This window comes from Hypanus sabinus, chromosome X1, assembly GCF_030144855.1.
Source record: "Hypanus sabinus isolate sHypSab1 chromosome X1, sHypSab1.hap1, whole genome shotgun sequence".
Taxonomy (NCBI): Eukaryota; Metazoa; Chordata; class Chondrichthyes; order Myliobatiformes; family Dasyatidae; genus Hypanus; species Hypanus sabinus.
In genome coordinates, this window is record NC_082738.1 from 21,501,542 (window position 1) to 21,523,215 (window position 21,674).

The 21,674-nt window shown below is 40.3% G+C and overlaps 1 protein-coding gene across 11 annotated transcripts in view; it reads right to left on the minus strand.

Moving 5' to 3' along the window:
• LOC132384676 (sodium channel protein type 8 subunit alpha-like) overlaps positions 1-21,674 on the minus strand; it is a 231,184-nt gene that overhangs the window by 93,202 nt on the left and 116,308 nt on the right. For 4 of the 11 annotated variants that reach the window (XM_059956037.1, XM_059956031.1, XM_059956038.1 and 1 more), the window contains exon 11: positions 17,525-17,875. In XM_059956037.1, the coding sequence (XP_059812020.1) occupies positions 17,525-17,875 (351 nt within the window). Of the gene's footprint in view, positions 1-10,546; positions 10,550-17,467; positions 17,876-21,674 lie in introns of all 11 variants that reach the window. The other 7 variants (XM_059956029.1, XM_059956030.1, XM_059956027.1 and 4 more) reach the window with 4 other exon arrangements.

Genomic DNA, 21,674 nt, shown 5'->3' on the forward strand with positions numbered 1-21,674 from the left:
GGATAACTTCACTTACCTCATCACTGAACTGTTCCTTAAACCTCTATGAATCTCACTTTCAAGGACTCTTCATCTCATGTTCTTAACATTTATTGTTTACATATTTATAATCATTATTTTCTTTCAGTATTTGCACAGTTTGCTGTCTTTTGCATAATGGCCATCTGTCTGTCCTGTTGGGTGTGGTCTTTAATTGATCCTATTGTGTTTCCTGTATATACTGCAAATGCCCGCAAGAAAATGAATCTCAGACTTGTGTATGATGACATACATGTACTTTGATAATAAATTTATTTTGTACTTTTGTAAAAGATGCAAAAGCCTGAAAACATGTACCACCAGGCTCTAGGACAGCTTCTATCGCGCTGTTATCAGACTCTTGAAGGGATCACTTATACAATAAGGTGGACCCTTGGCCTCAAATGCTGCATTATGATCTTGCATTTCATCATTTGCCTGCACTGTACTTTTTCAGGAGATTTTACACTTTATTCTGCACTTAATTTTAAAACCACATTCCAATTCAATGCACTGTGTAATGATTTGATCTATATAAACAGTATGCAAAATGAACTTTTCGCTGACCTTGGTACATGTGACAATAAAAAAGCAAATCCAAAAAAAAATAATTTGACCTAGGGCACACATTTCAATAATCTTCATCTGGGAATACCCTCCACTACTTCCACCGTCTCCTTTCCCTTCTACATGCATCACAGAGTATTCTGGAGAAGTACCAAACAGAGTTTTATCAGAGAAATTGGGTAGTTTCTGATTATCTGCCTGAATCAGACACCAGTTTGATATGCTCTTCGCCATAATAACTTTGGGATTGAATAGCCTGTTTTTAGCATTGGGTCTCGAGGTAATTTTCTCTTACATTCAATCATCATCTGTATTGTTATTAATCTCCTATAGAATTTTTGTTCCTCTTTCTTGGAGTCAGACAATGTCATGAAATAATACAGAAGTAGTCCAACCTCTCCATGCTAACCTCAAGTTCATGTAAGTGATCTCACAGGCAGTGGATGAGACTGAACTTCTGCAGTCCTCACATATCCATTGTGAATAACAGCGGACCAGTGGAGAAGGCTCCAAGAACATCCCTGTCCTCCTCAACCGTGGGGCCCAGTGTGCAAGTGCTAGAGATGGAGCTCCATTCTTCACAACTACTGTATATCAAGCTAGCAATGCCTCAAGCTCTCTCCTGGGGACTCACACTGTGATACAAAGCTGGCCTTCAGTCAATTTGATTCACTCCATGTAGCAAGAAACAGCAAAGGCCCTGGTTCCAGACAATGAACTTATTGCCAGTACTGAAGACATGGACTTCACACACCATCCCATTGCAATTTTCACACCTAGATCTACCAGAGAACGTGGAATGTCCGAGTCCAACAGGTAGTGTTGCAGCTCTATAAAGTCCTGGTTAGACCACATTTGGAATATTTTGTTCAGTTCCGGTCACCTCATTACAGGAAGGCTTTGGATGTGTTAGAGAGGGTGCAGAGGAGATTTACCAGGATGCTGTCTGCATTAGAGAGCATGTCTTATGAGGATTGAGCAAGCTAGGGCTTTTCTCTCTAGAGTGAAGGAGGATGAGAGGTGACTTGATAGAGGTGTACAAGATGATATGAGGCATAGATCGAGCGGAGAGCCAAAGACTTTACCTCAGGGCGAAAATGGATAATACGAGGTGACATAATTTTAAGGTGGTTGGAGGAAAGAGAGGGGAATGGCAGAGATGAGCTTTCATCGTATTTTTTTTTTTAAAGTGGTGGGTGCATGGAAAACCCTGCCAGGGTTGGTTCTGAAGCAGATATATCAGGGACATCAAAGAAACTCTCAGATAGGCATATGGATAATAGAAAAATGGTGGGCTATGTCAGAAGGAAGGATTAGAATGAAGTTAGAATAGTTTAAAAGCTAGGCACAACATCATGGGCTGAATGGCTTGTATTGTGCTGCTGTATTCTATGTTCTAAACAGCCCAGGAATGTCTTGTTCACAAAATGCCAGATAAATCCAACCCAGCTAATTTCTGCCAGTCTACTCTCAAAGCGATGAAAGACATCATCAAGGTAGCTATCGAGCCATACTTGTACAGGAAGAACCTATTCACAGAAACACAGTTTGGGTTTCACAGCCTCAGAATTCACAGCTTTAAATTTTATGAATGGGCCAAAGGGCAGAATTCCAGAGTGGGGCGAGGCACGAGCGACTGCCTGCAATGCCGAGTGTTACATTGAGGAAGTAATGAGCATCCAGAGAAAAGCACTCCTACAGTTGGAGTCTTACTTTACACAGAGCAAGATGGTTGCAGTTGGCAAAGATCAATCCCAGCCTCAGGAGGCATGAGCCATCTAGGACTGAAATAAGGAGGCACATCATAGTGGTGCTTCATGGTTCATAGTGAGCCTGAGGTGCTTATGGGTTGGTTCATTGTCCCTTCAGAAATCTGATGGCAGAGGGCAAGAAGCCGTTCTTAAAACAGGGATTAAGCTGGAAAGGGGTACTGATCGCATACTATTTGGTTCCATTCACAATTCTTTGACTCAAGCTTTCATCCAGTAAGACATAGATGACTTTCAGGCACAGGCTAATAGATGGCAAGTAACATTCACACACCAAAGAGTCAGACAAGTACCAACACCAAAAGAAGGACTAACCACCTACCCTTGATATTCAATGGCAATACCATCATCAAATCTCCCCATCACCCCTTTCATTAACATTGCAGGGGTCACAGATAGCCAAGAACTCAATTGGATCACTCAAATGAATAATAAATTCACAGGCTTTATGTCCAATTGTAAGTGGCTCATCTCTCAACAAAAAAGCATTTCCATCGGCGACAAGTTGCACGATAGGAATGGGGTGGCGTATTAACTACTTAAGTAGAAGAGGGCAGCTGCAACAACACTAAAGCAGTTGGCACCATCCACAATAATCTCCACCATGGACAATCTCAAGCCCTGCAGTGAATGAAGGGAGGTTGGGCATGGGGTTAGCAACCCCACCCCTTAAGGACCCAGAGCCACAGAAATGCCAACAGAAGCTCCAAAGATCTCATCCATAGGAGAGGAAGGATATTCACCCAAGATGTGTTACACCTGAGGACAACTTAGGAGACTGGCTCGGGACAGGGGACTCTGGCAAACTGACCCAGTAGGGGTTACAGGCTTAAGACGATGACCATCCACAACAGAGCAGCCCTGGATACCTGGCTTGCTATACTGAATATCCATTCCCTCCATCAACAGCACAATGGCTGCGACATGCAACATTTGCAAAGAGCACAACAGGTACTTGTCAACGATGCAGTCTCTCTCAAGCCCACAAACTCTACCACCAAAGACTCAAAGGTTACAGATGCATGGGGAAAACATCCACCACCTGCCAGATTCTCTTCCAAGTTGAAAATCTATCATCGTTCCTTCATTGTCATTGGGTCTAAATCCTGAACCTGTGTCCTCAACTTGTGCACCTTCACCAGTGACTGATCACCACCTCCTCAAGGGCACTTGGGGGCAGACTATAAACACTGGCTTTGCCAGCAATGCAGAGGTGCCTGAAGTGAATAAATAAATGAAACTCACTCAGTACCACACTGCTTGAAATTGATACCAACACTGATACTGCTATAGATTTTATAGTCCGAGTATAATTCACCAACTCCTGACAGAACGTACCCAGGCACATCAAAACGTTCACCTTGTGACTCGAGTTGAAAGACTCCTGGGTCAGGAAGAAACCAGTCCTCACTGTGCTTCTGACAGATGACAAATATTTGAAACTTGAGTTTTGTCTATAAAAGTCCCCATGAAATATAAGCAAGTGGCTTCTGACGACAACATGCTTAAATGCCCTGGCATCAACTTGCTTTGATTAAATTCGTACACCTTGACAGACATGCTGCATATTTTCATTATTTTCTGCTTTGTCAGTAATTCAAGAAATTAGTTTCATCTTACTGAATTTCTTACAAATAAACCTCATATGTAGCACATGATCAATTGAGACCGAGTTTCACGCACATAGTTAATTAAAATATTATTAGATGACTAAGACAAGACTAGTACGGGATGATAGAGGCATAGATCGAGTGGACAGCCAGAGACAGCTTTCCCCAAGGTGGAAATGACTGAGACAAGGGGGCATAATTTTAAGGTATTTGGAGGAAAGTGGGTGAAATGCCTTGTGAGGGGTGGTGGTAGAGGCCGAAAATTAACGGCATTTAAGAAACTCTTAGATAGGCATGTAGTTGATAGAAAAATGGAATGCCATGTAGGAGGGAAGGACAAGATTGACCTAACAGTAGACTAAAAGGCCAGCCCAACATTATGGGACGAAAGGCCTATTCTGCACCACAATGTTAAGGCATTGGAATAATCTTTTAATAGTTCCCTCCTCTAACACACATTAGCCCTTTTACTTTCAAGAAACTAATCTGGCATTGCACATAGCTGCGTTGACACATTTGCACCCTGAACTGCCCTTTAAATCTCCTCTTTTCAAACGAGTCAGCCTGACTGCAGCTGTGTTTAAATGACAGTAATGCTGCATTAACTGCTTACAAGTTTAATTTTCCTCTATTGTTTTGAATTTGCTGCAGGGTTTGGCTCTTGGAAATATTGCTCACATGAAATTGAAAAGTTAATCATTCCTTGGGTAGATGAAGGAAGTAGTTTAGTCTCCCGTGTCGTTTCATGCTGCAAAACAGTTCGCTGAAAAGTAAATTAGTGCTAACAGGGACCCAGATAACAACAATTTAATTGAAAGTCACAAATGTACACTACTCCTGCCCTTTGGAGTTTCACAGCAATAACATATAAACGGTTGTATTTAAAAGATATAACAGTGTGGTGAACTATGTGCCTGTCTGGACACGTCCCCTGCTGACTGCTCCTGTGGCTCCTCCCACAGGCCCCTGTATAAAGGCGATCTGAGGCCTGACGCTCGGCCTCAGTCTCCAGGACATAGTATGATGGACACTCACTCCTGGTTCCTTCTTCCAGTCAATAAAAGCCGATATCTCGCCTTACGTCTCAGTGTGAGTTATTGATGGTGCATCAAACAGCTCCTCTACATTGGATAAACCGAATTTAGATTAGGCCAATCAGCAAGGATCAATCTGACCTTCCCATCACTTTTCACTTTAAGTCTGACCCCTCTCTCTCTCTCAACAACTTACTACACTGTTCCAACCAAGACCAATACAAACTTACCTCCTCATTACCTAGGCATGTTGCAGCTCTTTAGATTCAATATTAACTTTCTAACCTACTCAAAAGTCAATCTAACTCTTTCCTCTTCCATAACCCTGCATTTTACTTTCATCCATGTGTTTAGTTTAGCAATTCTTAAATGTCTCCAATGTTTCTGCCTATACCACCACCCCTAGCAACATGTTCCACACACCCACCACTTTCAGTGTAAAAAAACTTACCTCTGACATCTCACCCCACCCCCCAATACTTTCCTCCAATCATTTTAAAATTATGCCCACTTGTATTAGCCATTTCTGCCTGGGAAAAAGGTGCTGGCAATCCACTTTATCTCTGCCTCTTATCATTCTGCAAGCCTCTATCAAGTCACCTCACAACCTCCTTCACTCCAAAGAGAAAAGCCCTAACCAACTCAACCCATTTTCATAAGGCCTAGGATACTGGTAAATCTCCTCTGCACCCTCTATAAATCTTCCATATCCTTCCTAGAATGTGACCAGAACTGAACAGAATATTCCAAATGCTCTAACCAGAGTTTTACAGAGCTGTAACATTACCTCACGGCTCTTGAACTCAATTCCTTGATTAACGAAAGTCAACACACCATATGCCTTTCTTAACTACCCAGTCATCTTCCTTTATTTAAAATCAGTGAGGATTAACAAGCACATATCTCCCTCTTGCTCGTTAAGTGCCAAAAGCACCCAAGTCAGCTGGACAACCTTGGTCAATCTACCGCAGATACTTCTGCTCTCGTTAGTCCTTCCCTTCTCTGTGGCTCAAAGCATGTCTATTTGCTCACTTTCCCAGTTCTGAAGGATCCACCTGAAACCATTTCTTTCTCTCCTCTCAGATGTTGCCTGACCCAACAATTGTTGAACACTCCAACAATTTTACTTCAAATTTCCAGCATTTGCAGCATTTCTCCTGGCTTTAAAATATGCAAAGTGATGCTTGTTTGAATGAAATCACATTATCACTTCAAAAGTCACTGCATAAACTACTTTGAAGAGCAGCGAGCGCTACCGAGTTGCCAAATCTTGCAGCTATTATGAAAAGGTGGCGATCCTTTCAAGATCTTACAAGACTCTTAATAAGGTGAAAGTGAGAGTTGGGGCAGAAGACAGAATTCCATCTCTGCTATACTTCTGATGGTACAGGAACTTCATAAAGAGATTTTTCAGGCTATCTGACAAATCCTGAATTAGGCTTCAATTGATAATATTCTATTTTTCCTATGTTTACATGATTAGATACACCTGATAAAAATTGTTCCACATTATACCCTTTTGCTAGGATGAATTTTAGTTCTCTCAGCCAATTAGCATCTTGTGTAGAGGTACTATCATATGAATAATAGTGGCTAACTGCCTCACACGGCAAATCAGAAGCCTAACTGACATTCCAGGATGCCCACTGGGAATTAGAACATGACAAGTTATACAGTATATTCTATTACTTCCTTGTAGATTGAAAACCAAAATTGCAGATGCAAGGGTGACACACCCCATATGTTGACCGAAACTTCTTAGTAGTCATGCTGGGGTTCAATTATGAGAATCAGGCCTGATTTGCTATCTTAGCCTGAGCTGGATAACAATGATGGATTCCCCATGAGGCAAAGTCACAAGGTAAAGCAGGGAGAAACACATTATTTTAACCTGCGCCATAAAAATGTTGCAATTGTTTCAATTATTTTGACACTGGCTTTTATAACATGCTTTAAGATCTCATTGTCAGTCTTTCATGTATTCATTTCACCCCACGCCAACTGCTCCATCCACTTTTCCACGTGTTATGTGCCTCGAGTCACTGATTTGGAAATAAGACATGCAACACAGCTTTAGGAAATTACAGAATTCCAGACAAAAATATCCAGGCATACAGTACATTTCCCACTTAAACTTCCATAATGTCTTGGTCAATGTGTATTAGTCGATAAAAATACACGTTGCTTTACTGTGAGAGAGAATCTTCTGGTATTGTGGTGTGGGGGGGTTGGGGAGGGATGGTTCTAGATTGGGAATTGGCTGCAAGAAATGCTCAAAAGCCAGGGGCAAGCAGGTGATCTGATGGCATGAGTCTGGGAATAGCAGTTGCTATTTTGCTACTTATGTATAAATATATGTGACCAAGTTATAGGAAAAGCCTGCATTTTCCAACGGTATTAAAGTTCATGCTAAGGATAAAGAATCTCTGCAAGACAAGTTCAATGTGGGATCAATGATCCAAACTCCCAAAGTGCCTTTTAGCATGTAATGCACCCAGATGTGACCAAGTGTGCTACGTTTAGAATTATTTAATTGAACACCAAGCACCCATGATCTTGTCGTCATTTAGAATATTACATACCGTTTTGGCTCTCAGAGATGTTGGGAAAATTAAGGGAGGCTAAACATAATATCAGTTTGAAATTCAGTTCACAACCCAGGAAACCTTAGAAAGGATTTTCTTTTAAAAATTTGTAAAGCTCAGGTGGTTTCATATGGTGTAAAGGGCTTCAATATAATCCTCGAGAAGCACTTTCAGCTGGACAATTGGGGAAAGGCCATCCAAAGAATTGAAACAAAAGCACTGTTCAGACTTCCTGCGGGTTGAAGTAATGCATTTCTCCCTGCTTTTGCCTGGCAGGGAATCCATTATTATCCATATATAAGCTATGGAACACAACAGGTGGCTTAGACTTTATCTGTTCTACCTCCAGAGGATAGCGATGGGGAACCAATAGAATGCAACTAAAAAAGCAATAAGGGGAGAAAAGATAAAATCTGAAGTTAAGCTAGCCAATAATATAAAAGAGGGTAACAAGTTTTTTTCTAGATATACGAAAAGACAAGAGTGGACCTCAGACCATTGGAAAATGATGCTGGGGAGGTACTAATGGGGGACAAAAAATGGTAGAAGAACTGATTAAGTATTTGGCATCAGTCTTCACTCTGGAAGATAGCAGTATGCCAAAGATTTGAGTATGTCAAGGGCAGAAGTCAGTTTAGTAGTTATTACTAATAAATCACTAGGACCAAATGGACTACAGGGTTCTGAAAGAACTAGCTTAAGAGATTGTGGAGGCATTAGTAATGATTTTTCCAAGAACTACTAGATTCTGGAATGGTTCCAGAGGACTGGAAAATCACAAATGTCACTCCACTCTTTAAGAAGGGAGGGAGACAAAGGACAGGAAATTATGGGCCAATTAGCCCACCTACAGTGGTTGCCAAGTTATTATCAATTATTAAGGATGAAATTGTGACTTTGGGGTACTTGGAGGCACACAATAAAATAGGTGCAAGTCAGCATGGCTTCCTTAATGGGAAATCTGTTGGAATACTTAGAGAAAATAACAGGCAGGATAGACAAAGGGGAGACAGTGGGTATTGCTTTGCTAGGATTTTTAGAAGGCCTTTGACAAGGTCTTCACATGAGACTGCTAAACAGGATAAAAGTCCATGGTATTAGAGGAAAGATACTAGCATTGACAGAAGATTGGTTGAATGGCAGGAGACAGAGTGGGAATAAAGTGGGCCTTTTCTGGTTGAACAATAGTGTTTCACAGGCAATGGTGCTGGGTCTGCTGCTTTTCATGTTAAATGTTAATGATCTAGATGATGAATTGATTGGTTTGTGGCCAAGTTTACATACAATATAAATAAGTGCAGGTAGTGTTGTGGAAGCAGGGAATCTGCAGAAGGACTTAGACAGATTAGGAGAATGGGCAAAGAAGTGACAGCTGGAATGCAGTGTAATGAACTACATGGTCATGCACTTTGGTAAAAGAAATAAAAACACAGACCATTTTCTAAATGGGGAGCAAAATCAGAAATTGGAGGTGCAAAGGGACTTGGGAGCCCTAAGACTTAACGTGCAGATTAAGTCTATGTTAAGGAAGGCAAATGCCAGGAGTAAAACATACCAGGATGTAACGCTGAGGCTTTATAAGGCAATGGTCAGACCGTATTGTGAGCAGTTTTGTGCCCTATATCTCAGAAAAGATGAGCTGGCATTGGAGACGATCAGAGGAGGCTTTTGAAAGGATAAATGTAGGAGAAGTATTTGATGGGTCTGGGCTCACTGGAGTTTAGAAGACTGAGGAGAGGATCTCATTGAAACATACCAAAAATTGTCAGATCTAGATAGAGGATGTTTCCTATACTTAGGGGGCCTTGGACCAGAGGACACATACTCAGAATTGAAGGATGGCCCTTTAGAACTGAGACGACGTTGAACTTCTTTAGCCAGAGGGTGGTGAATCTGTGGAATTTGTTGGCACAGATGCCTGGAGGTCAAGCCATTGGGTATATTTAAAGTGGAGGTTATAGGCTCTTGATTAGTAAGGGTGTCAAAGGTTACAGAGAGAAGGCAGGAGAATGGTGTTGAGAAGGAAAATCATTCATGACTGACTGTCAGAGCAGACTTAATGAGTGAAATGGCTGAATTCTGCTCCTATGTCTTAGGGAAAATCTTTCACATCCACTTGGAGTACATATCTTTAGCTGCTCTGTTTTTATTGTTTAAAAAATCTTTCTTCATCAGGTAAGACAAACTCAAGTCATACTATTGGAAATCATACTTGCCAATCCTAATGCATTTGCATGGAGCAGTGATGCAAGGTACTGTGTTGCAATTATTCCAATTCTATAGGAGTCAGCTTACTGTCAAGCATTTTATCTACCCAATAGAAGCCTCCAAGCAAACATTACTTAGAGAAGGGCCATTGAAGGGAAGGGATTTGTATGAAACTAAAAGTCTTCTCCTACGAAACTTGTTTAAATAGAAATAATTAACTTTAGCCATTGGTTTAAGTCTTGAAAGTAAATCAAATTGTAAAATACAATTCCAAAACAACCAGAGAATTAAAACTGAAACAATGGTCAAGATCAGTGCTCCCCAGTGACCAAGGCCATTCAATTGCTTCCCCAAACACACTGACCACAGACTAGGGTACCGAGAGAAAAGCAAACTCATTTTCAGATTCACATCAGAAACGTGCATGGCTTTGCAGCTTCATTGCCACAATATTTCAGATATTGCCACATATTTTCATTGAGGTTGATTAACACAGTAACTTACAAACTTTAATCATCCAAATTAAAGATTCTCACCAGTAATTTTATATATATATTTATATATATATAAAATATATAGAAATATAAAATGGCTTCTTATAGCACTTGAATTTTCAAAAGTCAATAAAAAAATGCAAGGATGAGAGTGAAAAAAGTTCATTCACATTAAAACTAATAAAAGAATGGCAACTAGATACACCTTAACATGTTCACTCAATGTTCTGCCCTGCACACGCTGTTCAATGGACACCAAACGTACTCCAACACTTCACCCCGCAAGCAGTCAGCAGCCAGTTAACTTGGGAAGACCCACAGTCGATCCAGCCTTCACTCCTGAAACACTTGATTTCCCAGCAAGGTCCAGTCAAGAGCAATAATCAAGGTAACTATTGTCTCTAACCCATCACTCTGAGATGAAGTCTCCACAGGTGCTCTAGCTGAGATGAGCTAACTCAGCATAGAACAGAAATGTGACTTCTTGTCCAACTTCTCTTCGTGCTTCTGCTCATATTCATTGTGTCAATATTAACAAAATATACAAGACAATGTCTTTGACATTCAATTCCCATCTAGTCTGGTTAAATTTTTATGCAGGCAAGTAAAAATTAGAGGCCCCATGCCAAGGCTACATCTATATTGTTTCAATCAACCATTAACAAAGGCAACATGCATTTTTAGAGCATCACATCAAACCTCTCAGAAATCGCTCGGAGCACATCACATAAAATGAATTCTCTTTGAAGAACAGAAACTATTATGCAAACATAGATGACAGCCATTTTGCACAAAGCAATATCCCACAAACACCAATGAGATGGAGAAATGCTGCCCAAGACACTGGATGTACCCCATGCTTTGTTTTATAAAGTACCATGGATTATTGCATGGTAGGCAGAAGTTAATTTAAAGTCTTATCCAAAGGACAGAACCTGAGACAAATGCAGCACTCCCGTAATCCACTAACACATCATCCTAGATTACATTTTCAAGTCCTTGGACTTGAACAACTTTAACTCGGTCAGGAAAGAATGCTGGATTATCAACGGAACTCATCTGAAATGTTAGGAAGTGCAGAAAAACAATACAATGCTAATTTTACTTTCATCGCAATACAATGGAGGAATCATCAGGCCTCTTGATTAGGCTGAATGAATTCCAAAATAAAATTTTAGGTTTTTGGGATACACCAATATATCTTGGCACAAGGATTTTATCTCTCTGGTCCTCTACGCAAGGATTTTGGATAGACAAAGTGGGCAGGGCAAGTATTTTTCTGATGGGGGGGGGGAGAAGAGGAAGAAGACATTCTGAAGGACATTCAGATTTTCTCTCTCAACCAGTTACAGCAGATATTGGCAGAGTACTAGATGCCTCCCTCTAGAACAGGGGCTCCCAACCTTTATTATGCCACTAAGCAACGGGTCCATGCAATGTTCCCTCTAATTAGTAATGACCAGTGTGCACAAAAATCTTGTGCTGTGCAATTTTTTGCCCAGTGACAACAACATGTGCACACTGAATTTTTTAAGTGGAAGTAAACCTGGATAAGGATAATAAACTCCCACATCAGAAACTGGAAAAGGAAATGTGATTGTGTATGATCGTGAAATATACTTAATATGCCAACGAGGTAGAGGATGACAAACTTTTGTGTCCAGTTTTAATTCCTTTGTGCGCTAGTAGCAAAAGATGTGCGCGCGTGCGCGCACACACACACACCTTAGAGGGAACATTGGGTCTGTGGACCCCAAGTTGGGAACCCTTGCTCTAGAAGGAGAAATATTGTTTGGGACCAGAGACCAAAACTAAGTGAAATATGAAGAATTTAAAACAACAAAAACACATTACAACAGCCAACTTTACACAATGTGCATTCACAAGAACAAATTCATGCATAATATGACTAAACTTGAGACACAAGACATTATGGTAGATTACCTTTTTGATCAAAGCTACAAAAATACCTTCATTGATACAAGTTAAATCCAAAAATGTTTGAACATAAACATGTGAATGGGGAGCTCATATAAAGATTCTTTTGTTAGACAAAAAGTTGTGACAGTTACCTTCAACTAGCCAAAATCTTCATAAAATTTAGACAATTTTGGCAGAAATAAAAAAACAAGCTGTCCAGTTCTGGTTGCCTCACTATAGAAAGGATGTGGAAGCATTGGAAAGGGTACAGAGGAGATTTACCAGGATGCTGCCTGGTTTGGAGAGTATGGATTATGATCAGAGATTAAGGGAGCTAGGGCTTTACTCTTTGGAGAGGAGGAGGATGAAAGGAGATATGATAGAGGTGTACAAGATATTAAGAGGAATAGACAGAGTGGACAACCAGTGCCTCTTCCCCAGGGCACCACTGCTCAATACAAGAGGACATGGCTTTAAGGTAAGGGGTGGGAAGTTCAAGGGGAATATTAGAGGAAGGTTTTTCACTCAGAGAGTGGTTGGTGCGTGGAATGCAATGCCTGAGTCAGTGGTAGAGGCAGATACACTAGTGAAGTTTAAGAGACTACCAGACAGGTATATGGAGGAATTTAAGGTGGGGGGTTATATGAGAGGCAGGGTTTGAGGGTTGGCACAACATTGTGGGCCGAAGGGCCTGTAATGTGTTGTACTATTCTATGTTCTATGAAACTTCATCTCACAATGAAATACCATGACACACCCACTTACAAATCTTTTGGAGCCTAATTATTACCTCATGAATTTTATGTACTTTTTAAAAAAAATAAATTCTCTTGAAATACTATTTTATTAATCTTGTTTAAGAAAATTAACTTGGCCTGAGTCAAAGCTATTTCCCTCAGTTATGACATTTAACAGTTTGGGTAAAGTAAAACCATTTATCTATGTTTTTTTCCAGTGGAAATGTAATTTTCCACAGGACTTCCTTTTTCAGTCCATGCCCCCAATAAAAAAGGGGAGATCTTAATTTTGGGGAATTAAACACTTTTGGCACTCTGTATCAGTATGGAACATTCAGGTCAGGTACCAGCAAGGTTACATGGAAAGTAAAGCTCCCTCTGATCTGTCTACAGCCTCAGGAGAGCACCTCATACTGCGCAAGGCATTGTTACTATTTTACATCCTAGTCATTGAGTGATTTCTGAGTGAAATTGCCAGATTATCACCAAATTGGGCGACAAATTTACAGCTAATAGAAACAGAAGCAATTTATCAACTGACAGTAAGGAGAGAAGGCAAAAAAGAACTAAAGGGTTTATCAGTGTAGGCTGGATTCAAATCCAAGTTTCTGGTTTGAAGTTCTTTTGTTATGCTATACACACCCCAAAAGAATAATTTTTACCCCTGTCCCCACCAAATTCTCCCCATTTCAACTTAGATTGGAATAATTTTATTTTATATAATTTGGTGAAACCATTCAAATCAAGCTATCTAAAGGGCTAATGTACAGATTGCAATGTTTTTTTTGCAACAAGTGCATCAAATACTTTGAACCATATTGGTTGGCCTTTGTTTTATAAATGTATGCCACGTCTATTCTTCCAGTCACTAGAGAGCAACATCTTTGCATCAGGCTCCTGAGTTTAGATCACTAAATTCAGGTCATGTCTTTCAGCTCAGACCCATGTTTTTTTTTATCAGCTAAGTGAGAAGGGAGCAGGCTTTTAGCAATGTAAACATGTGGAGCTGACATTTGGATTCTGGTCTCCCATGATCCAAACAGCAAAAGCACTAAGTACCTTCGAGCTTCCTGAATTAAGTCGCATCATCAGAACAGAACGGTTTACAACTTACTTGTAGCTCTTTTCTATGACATAGCATGCTTTATGTCAATGGGAACAGCTCCTGCTTTGCATCAATTGAAAATGTGCAAATTCAGGGGGGGAAAGTGATCCAAAATGAGACCATTTGAAGAAGTGGGCAGAAACTTCTCAGGCTTAGATCCCAACTGCCGTAAACAACTCGTGCCAGCACATCTTCAAATGATCCCAGAGGGATCATTCAATTTTTAAAAATTACTTATTTTGACCCTTTCGACTTTCATCAACACTAAACTGAAGCCAGCACTTGGGTGCCAGCCGGGATACACAGCTTCATTTCCTGTATTCAGAGCTGGCAATGTAAGGTCCTGTTTCACTCTGAAGACCCAATACCTGGAGCACAAACATGTACTTCAAGTCTGGAGGAATGCTAAAGGAAATCATTTAATCAGCTCGCTTACCAGCAAGTGTTCAAGCCCTGGTGTTTAAATTATGCTGCAAGCTACGAGAATACAAACGCTTAATACACATTTTCCTAAATTTCAATCTAAATACAATTTAACTGCAATAATTACCATCTCTGCTAAAGTAACAGAGATAGGAACTTAAGGTGAACAATTGTGAAATGTCATCCAACAGCATAATTTCAAGGAGGCTCAATCTTTCAATTGATCAGCATAGATAGCAATGAAATTGATTAATTAAATGCCTGCAACAGTCTTCTCATACTGGGGCTTTACAATCCTTGCTTCAGAGAGATCTGGTCTACATACCACACCAGGCTAACATTCACCAGAACAACTTAAGCGCATGCATTATGCTGAATATAATTAAAGAGACAGTATCCTTTATAACATCTATCGTTAACTTAATTTTACTGAAACAGAGAAAAGCTCAAAATGAGCGATACTAGCCCTTAAAATATCATAATTAGCGTTATTTCTACCTTTTTGTTACCAAACATTTTCTTTATATCGTGAGTGTTGATGATATAAGATTGCTTAAACGACAATCTAAGGGGGCTGCATGAATTAACCACAGGCAGCGTGGCTTGAAAATTTGGGTGGAAGACTGGAAATAGTTTGGACAACCACATCACTCACGAGTTAACAATGGTGTCAAGTCAGCTTAATAGCCCCTTTAGCATCAATGTCCTCTGAGCTGTCTTTCCCCCACCCCTACAGGGAACATCAACCACACCCCATGACACCATTTGTGTTTTCAACGGAAAATATTTAAAATATAAAATTACTGTAAAATTAAATTTCCATGCTAAAAACAAATATGGGCCTTTCAAACTATTTATCAAGCATGTAGGATAAAGCCATGATTTACACCGAGTTAATGGTATGCCAAATCCATCTGTGAAGGCAGTGAACTTTTTGAAAATTTGCAACTTAAAATTTTTCTTTAAAGCATAAGGGGCACTTATTAGTGAACTATTTTCAGTTAATTTATGACAGAATTTCAATGATTGAGCTAAATATCAGAATAATCCTAATAATATTATAAAATCTACCCTAAAAGTTCAAAGCTACCATTATAATGCTTCCCTAACCCTAGAAATGTAAGATATTTTTAAAAAATTCTTCACGGCTTAGTATTTTAGGGGCACACAAGTGACCTGTGTCAATTTAACCAAATTTTTGCTAAATGTCAACACACACTTGTCTTTGGAAACAGATAAAGGAAACTCAATACTTATTCCAATAATGCTCCTCAAAGCAAGTATTGCTCCTTGCCTTCCAATGGTAAACAGTGGTGACAAAGCTAAGCGGTGCTAAAGGCTCATGACAGGATCATTTTATTTTTTGCACCCATGCCTCTTGCATCTAGAACTGCAAATTCAAAAATGGTTTAAGAACTGCAATTGTCCAATGGTGCACTGAAAGAAGTTCCTCAATGTTTATGAGATATAAAACTATTTCCAATGTCGAATGCAATCATGACATCAACTATAACATTACAAGCTGGCCTTTTGAAACAGGTCAGTTGTCTTCCTTATGTAATGTGGCCTGCAAAGCACAGATTAAAAGGATACCATCTGTTTAATTTGCTCATTAATGCAAAACTGCCAGCTGTATTTATGCTTAAATCATTTCACATGCTCCATGCTTCAGATTTCAAGTGTTAGTGAGGCTATGCTGGCATGCTAGTTCTATAGATATAGACCTGAAGATACATATTCATTAGGTGGGGAGTTGAATGCTGGTTGCAGGATTTCAGAAAATGCCTTAGGATGTAATCCTGAAGTGACCCATTTCCACCCAAATAATCTGGAATTCATTTTTGATTTTGTTTTGATTCCCTGGTTACAGCGTGGACTTCAGAGGGAAACTGCACTGTGCAACATTAGTAATCTTGTGCTCATTATCAGAAGCTTCACTCGGTAGGCTTGTAGTTAGACATAGGGCTACAACACTGAAGCAGCTATCCTAGGAATATGAAATCAATGAATTCATCCTTCATTGGTTTTCTTCACAACTAGTGTGTTAATGTCATTTGCTTCTCATTGTAGGAGGGTAGGCTTTTCTCTTCACTTTCATGGCTGACTTGTTCATGAGGAAGCGCATGGGCCGTCTAGTTTTTATAATACAAAATTAAGGGAGAGTTAGTCCATGACACTCCATACCAGAGTCATAGAATAGAACAGCACAGAAACAGGCCTTTCAGCCCAACTGGTCCATGGCATCCAAACTGCCCAACTAAGCTAGTCCCATTTGCTCATGATTGACCCATATCCCTCTAAACCAGAGGTTTCCTAACCTGGGGTCCATGGGCCCCTCGGTTAATGGTAGGGTTGCCAAGGCTCTCAACCTTTCCTATCCATGCAGTGGTCCCAGCACCTTTCAACTCTCGTTACTGCAGTCGTCTCAACCACTCTGTCTAGCAGTTCATTCCATTCCTACCACCCCGTGTGGTGAAATTGTCCCACAGGTCTCTTAAATCTCTCCCCTCTCATCTTAAACTATGCCCTCTAGTTCTTGATTCCCTAACAATGGGTAAAGTACTGGGTATATTCATCCTATCTATACCCTCACAATTTTATATACATCTCTACGATCACCCCATATGTCTCCTATTCTCCAGTGAACAGTACTAGTCTGCCCAACTTCAGGCCCTCTTACATTTCTATTCAAAACAAGCACCTCTAATGTTCTTTAGCATTATCTGAACATAAATTAGACAGTGGGTGAGTGTTTGGTGACAGTGTTTCCTTTGGGTGGAAAAGGTTCCAGTTTTTCATCTTAGGTCATTTTCACGAAGGGATGTTTTTACAGATTCCCAATTAAGCACGTTCACTTGTAGGTTACAATTTGGAACTGAGGAGAAGCAGATGTAGGTTCTGTTGCACAAACCAACTTCCATTCCTAAAAGGCATCCTGTGTCAGGAAGGGCGGCATACATAAATGCGGAGAGGTTAGATAGACCGCCATGCCTAAACTGATCTACTCATTGACTTCCTTACACTGTCATCAGTAGCTGCCTTATCTATTATCACCTCAGGCAGTAGACGTCCACCAGGTAGGGTAGCTCCTGGGCCACCAATAAGTGAGACCACACCATTGCAGTCCACTGTGCTGTTCCTTTTCGGATTGACTGGGAGTACTGGAAACATTTTGGACGACTTGCTGGGTTGACTGTAGCCACCATAGCTGTTCCTCCTGTTGGGCTCCTTGTTCGGAACAAACAAAGAATTCTTCCGATTGCCATCCGTTTCTTCCACTGTGCTGTGTTCGTCATCAGCAAATTCAGTTTCTGAGCTGGGCTCTTTCCGATCTCTTATACTGAAAATGCTGCTTTTGCTGTCAAACCTGGTTAGGTTTGGGGACCCCAAGATGCTCAGTTGAGACTGCAACAAGAAAATAAAAAACAACAGCATGAGAATATTGATGCAAAAAATCATCAGATACATTGAGATGAAATATTTGCTTATCTGGGCAAGGGAAGTCATTTTTCTTCAAAATATTTAGAAGGCCTCTACTTCGAGCTTTTCACTCTTCTGGCAGACTATTAGAATTTTAACCCTTTACTGGACCCACTCATGTGATTAATTAATTATTTAAGCAATGGTCTGTGCAAAGGTCTGATTAATTCTGCTCCTACACAATGACCTTGGCATTCTTATTGCAGTAAAAGACACAAAACCGTACGATGAAACAAGGCCTTGGACTGACATTTCTCCCCACCTCATGGGTACTGATGGTAACTGCAGTCGTCGAGTACAAAATGGAAATAAAACTTTCGAGCATCCAAATACCCCTGCCGTCCAGGCAATACCATCATAACACAACTACCATCGTGCAGAAAGTACAGAAACTTGAGGTCCCACACCACCAGTTTGAGGAACAGCTACTTCCCTTCAACCATTTGACTCTTGAACTTACCTGCACAACCCTAATCACTGCTTTAGTTTAAGCAACACTGGAATCACCTTGCACTACAATGGACTTCATTTTTTTAGTTCTAATTGTGAATGTTGTGTCTCTATTGCCATGTGCCTGCGATGCTGCTTCAAGTACATTTTTCCATGCATCTATGCACACATGCACAAGTGCAGATGGCATAAACCCAATTTTGATGCTCTGTGTGGCTATGACTGATCCACAATGAAATGGCCAACTAACCCATCACCGAGCTCCAAAAAATATGGTCACTCCTGTGTTCTCTCCTCTTTTATAAGCACTGGAAGAGGAGTCAATTTAATTACTTTTCTCCTGCTAAACACCAAATTTCCAATCACTCTGAGGTCAATTATATCACTTAATTATTAAGATCAACATTCACAGAACAGTGTTGGAATAACCTGGGATATCATTAGCAACTTTCATGTAGGAACATGATGGAATTACTTTCTGCATTTCAACTGGCTTATGATCTCGTCAATAACTTTGTTAAAATAACCATGAGAGGTTGTGTGAGATGTACACTCCCAGGAGTTTGTAACTGCTCATATATTAGCATTCAGAATTTGTATGATAATCTATGTATAGAATTTCAAGGCCAAATTGGCCACTGCATTCAATTTATTTGTGCCATCAAAATTTTTAATTTTTTTAAACCTTTCCATTAATATACAAAAAGCTCATACATTTTCAGATTTGTAATAAAGAATGGAATATCGGATAAAAATATAAATGTACTGCATTTAATTTGAACATAATGACATATTTCATGTTCTTGAGGTTTTATTCAAGATTGTTTAATGTCATTTCCAGTACACAAGTGTAAAATGAGAATCAAATAGTTGTTACTCCAGATCTGATGCAGAGCAAAAAAATCCCAAGAAAAACCACAAGATATGGGAGCAGGATTAGGCCATTCAGCCCATTGAGTCTGTTCCCCAATTCCATCATGGCTGATTTATTATCCCTCTCAACCCCATTCTCTTGCCTTCTCCTTGTAACCTTGGACACCCCAACTAACCAAGAATCTATCAACCTCTGCTTTAAGTATACTCAATGATTTAGCCTCCACACCTATCCATGGCAATGAATTCCACAGATTCACCATCCTCTGGCTAAAGAAATTCCTTTTCATCTCTGATCTAAATAGCCATCATTCTATTCTGAGGTTATGCCCTCTAGTCCAAGACTCACCCACTATAGGAAACATCCTCTCCATCAAGGCCTTTCAATGTTCAATAAAGAACACAATAATAACAACAACAAAAACAATAAATATATAAGATAGCTTATATACACCGATTGACTGAATGCCCATAATGACCAGTGATAAGATGAATTGTTGAGCAGGACTGTAGTGTAGTGGTTCGCACATCACTTTACAGTAATCACAGATTAGGGTTCAATTCTGGTCATGGCCTGTAAGGAGTTTTTATACTCTTCCCCTGACCATGTGGGTTTCCTCCAGGTGTTCCAGTTCTTTCCCACATCGGTTAGGGTTAGTGAGTTGCGGGCATGCTAAGTTGGCACCGGAAGCATAGTGACATTTGCGGGCTGCCCAGCACAATCTTCGCTGATTTAATTTGATGCAAACGACACATTGCACTGTATGTTTCAATGTATGTGACAGATAACGTTAATCTTTAATCTTTAAGAGCTGCTCACTGACACAGTCAGACAAAAGTTATAGGCTGGAGCTCTAATAAAGCACGGAAGATGAGAAATAAGTGGCTATCACACCACTACGTGACAGTGTGAGAAGGTATTATCTGGGATAAGTGTAAAGCAAAGCTGTTTGGTTCTCTCCACAAGGACGGACGTGGTTATCTAGACTCAGACAGCAATGCACCAGCACAGATGAAATTTGACAACACTCTATCTGAGGAATGTGAAACCTTGGCTAAAAGGCAGCTCAATTCACATCAGTCACTTCCCAGGCTACTACAATAGCACCTCAAGTCTGCAAGCTCCACACCAAGGACAAAAGGTACCTGCAAAGTCCCCAACCAGTCACATGGCATGCTGGCTTAGAGATTCATAAATATTCCTTCAAGGTTGCTGCGGTTCAAATCCTGGAACTTCTAACCAAAGACAATGCACCACACCTATGCATACATGTACTTGTGCACATGACAATAAACTTGACTTTGAGAAGCTCTTTAATTAGAAGGACAAGGCAACAGTTAAAGACTGTCCTCACCAGCAATTAAGAAGAGCATCTGTTGACCTTAATCACCACTGCCCCAGAATATTGATTTTAAAAAGATTGTATATGCGTGAAGATAATTTTCCTGGGTTGGCATTCAAATACACTTCATTGCCTGGCTGGGGCAGAAAACAGGAAATTAGGGAAGATAAAGCATTCAAAGGACGTGGTGTCATATCTTCAGGTTCCCTGCATCCATGTGAGCTCCAAGCAAGAAATCCTCTTCTACTCCACCACCAGCTTAATAGCCTGAAGATATTTTTCATGGATTATAGATCTTATTTTCTAAGATTACTGCACTGCACATGACTGCAAGAAACTACAGAGTTGTGGACACAGCTCCACACATCATGGAAACCAGCCTCCCATCTATGGACTCTGTACTTCTTGCTTCCTCAGTAAAACAGTCAATATAATCCCAGACCCCATCTACCCCGGACATTCTCTCTTCTCCCTTCTCCCATTGGGTAAAAGATACAAAACCCTGAAAGCACACATCACCAGGCTTCAAACTAGCTTCTATCCTGCTGTTATCAGACTCTTGAATGGACCTCTCGGCCTCACAATCTACCTCAGCATGATCTTGCTCTTTTCACAAGCTTTTCAATTTATCTTAGTGCATGTGACAATAATAAACCATTATCAAATTGCAGGTTTTGTAATTATTTACGCATGGGATGTGGATGGAGATGGTAATATTGGCACTGATGGCCCTTGAACTATGAAAACATTGAGTCAGTATCATGGATAAATGCCCTTCAGCCCAAGCAGAGCATCCCAACCAAGATTCCCATCTAAACAGGTCCAGTCTGTGCACATTTGATTGATATTCCTCTAAACCAGGTGTTCCCAACCTTTTTTATGCCATGGACCAATACCATTAAGGGATCCATGGACCCCAGGCTGGGAGTCTCTGCTCTAAACCTTTCCTATCCATGTACCTGTCCAAGTATGTTTCAAATGTTGTCAATATACCTGCCTTTTAACCACTACCTCTGGCAGCTTGCTTTATATATATGAATCACTCTCTGGGTGGAAAA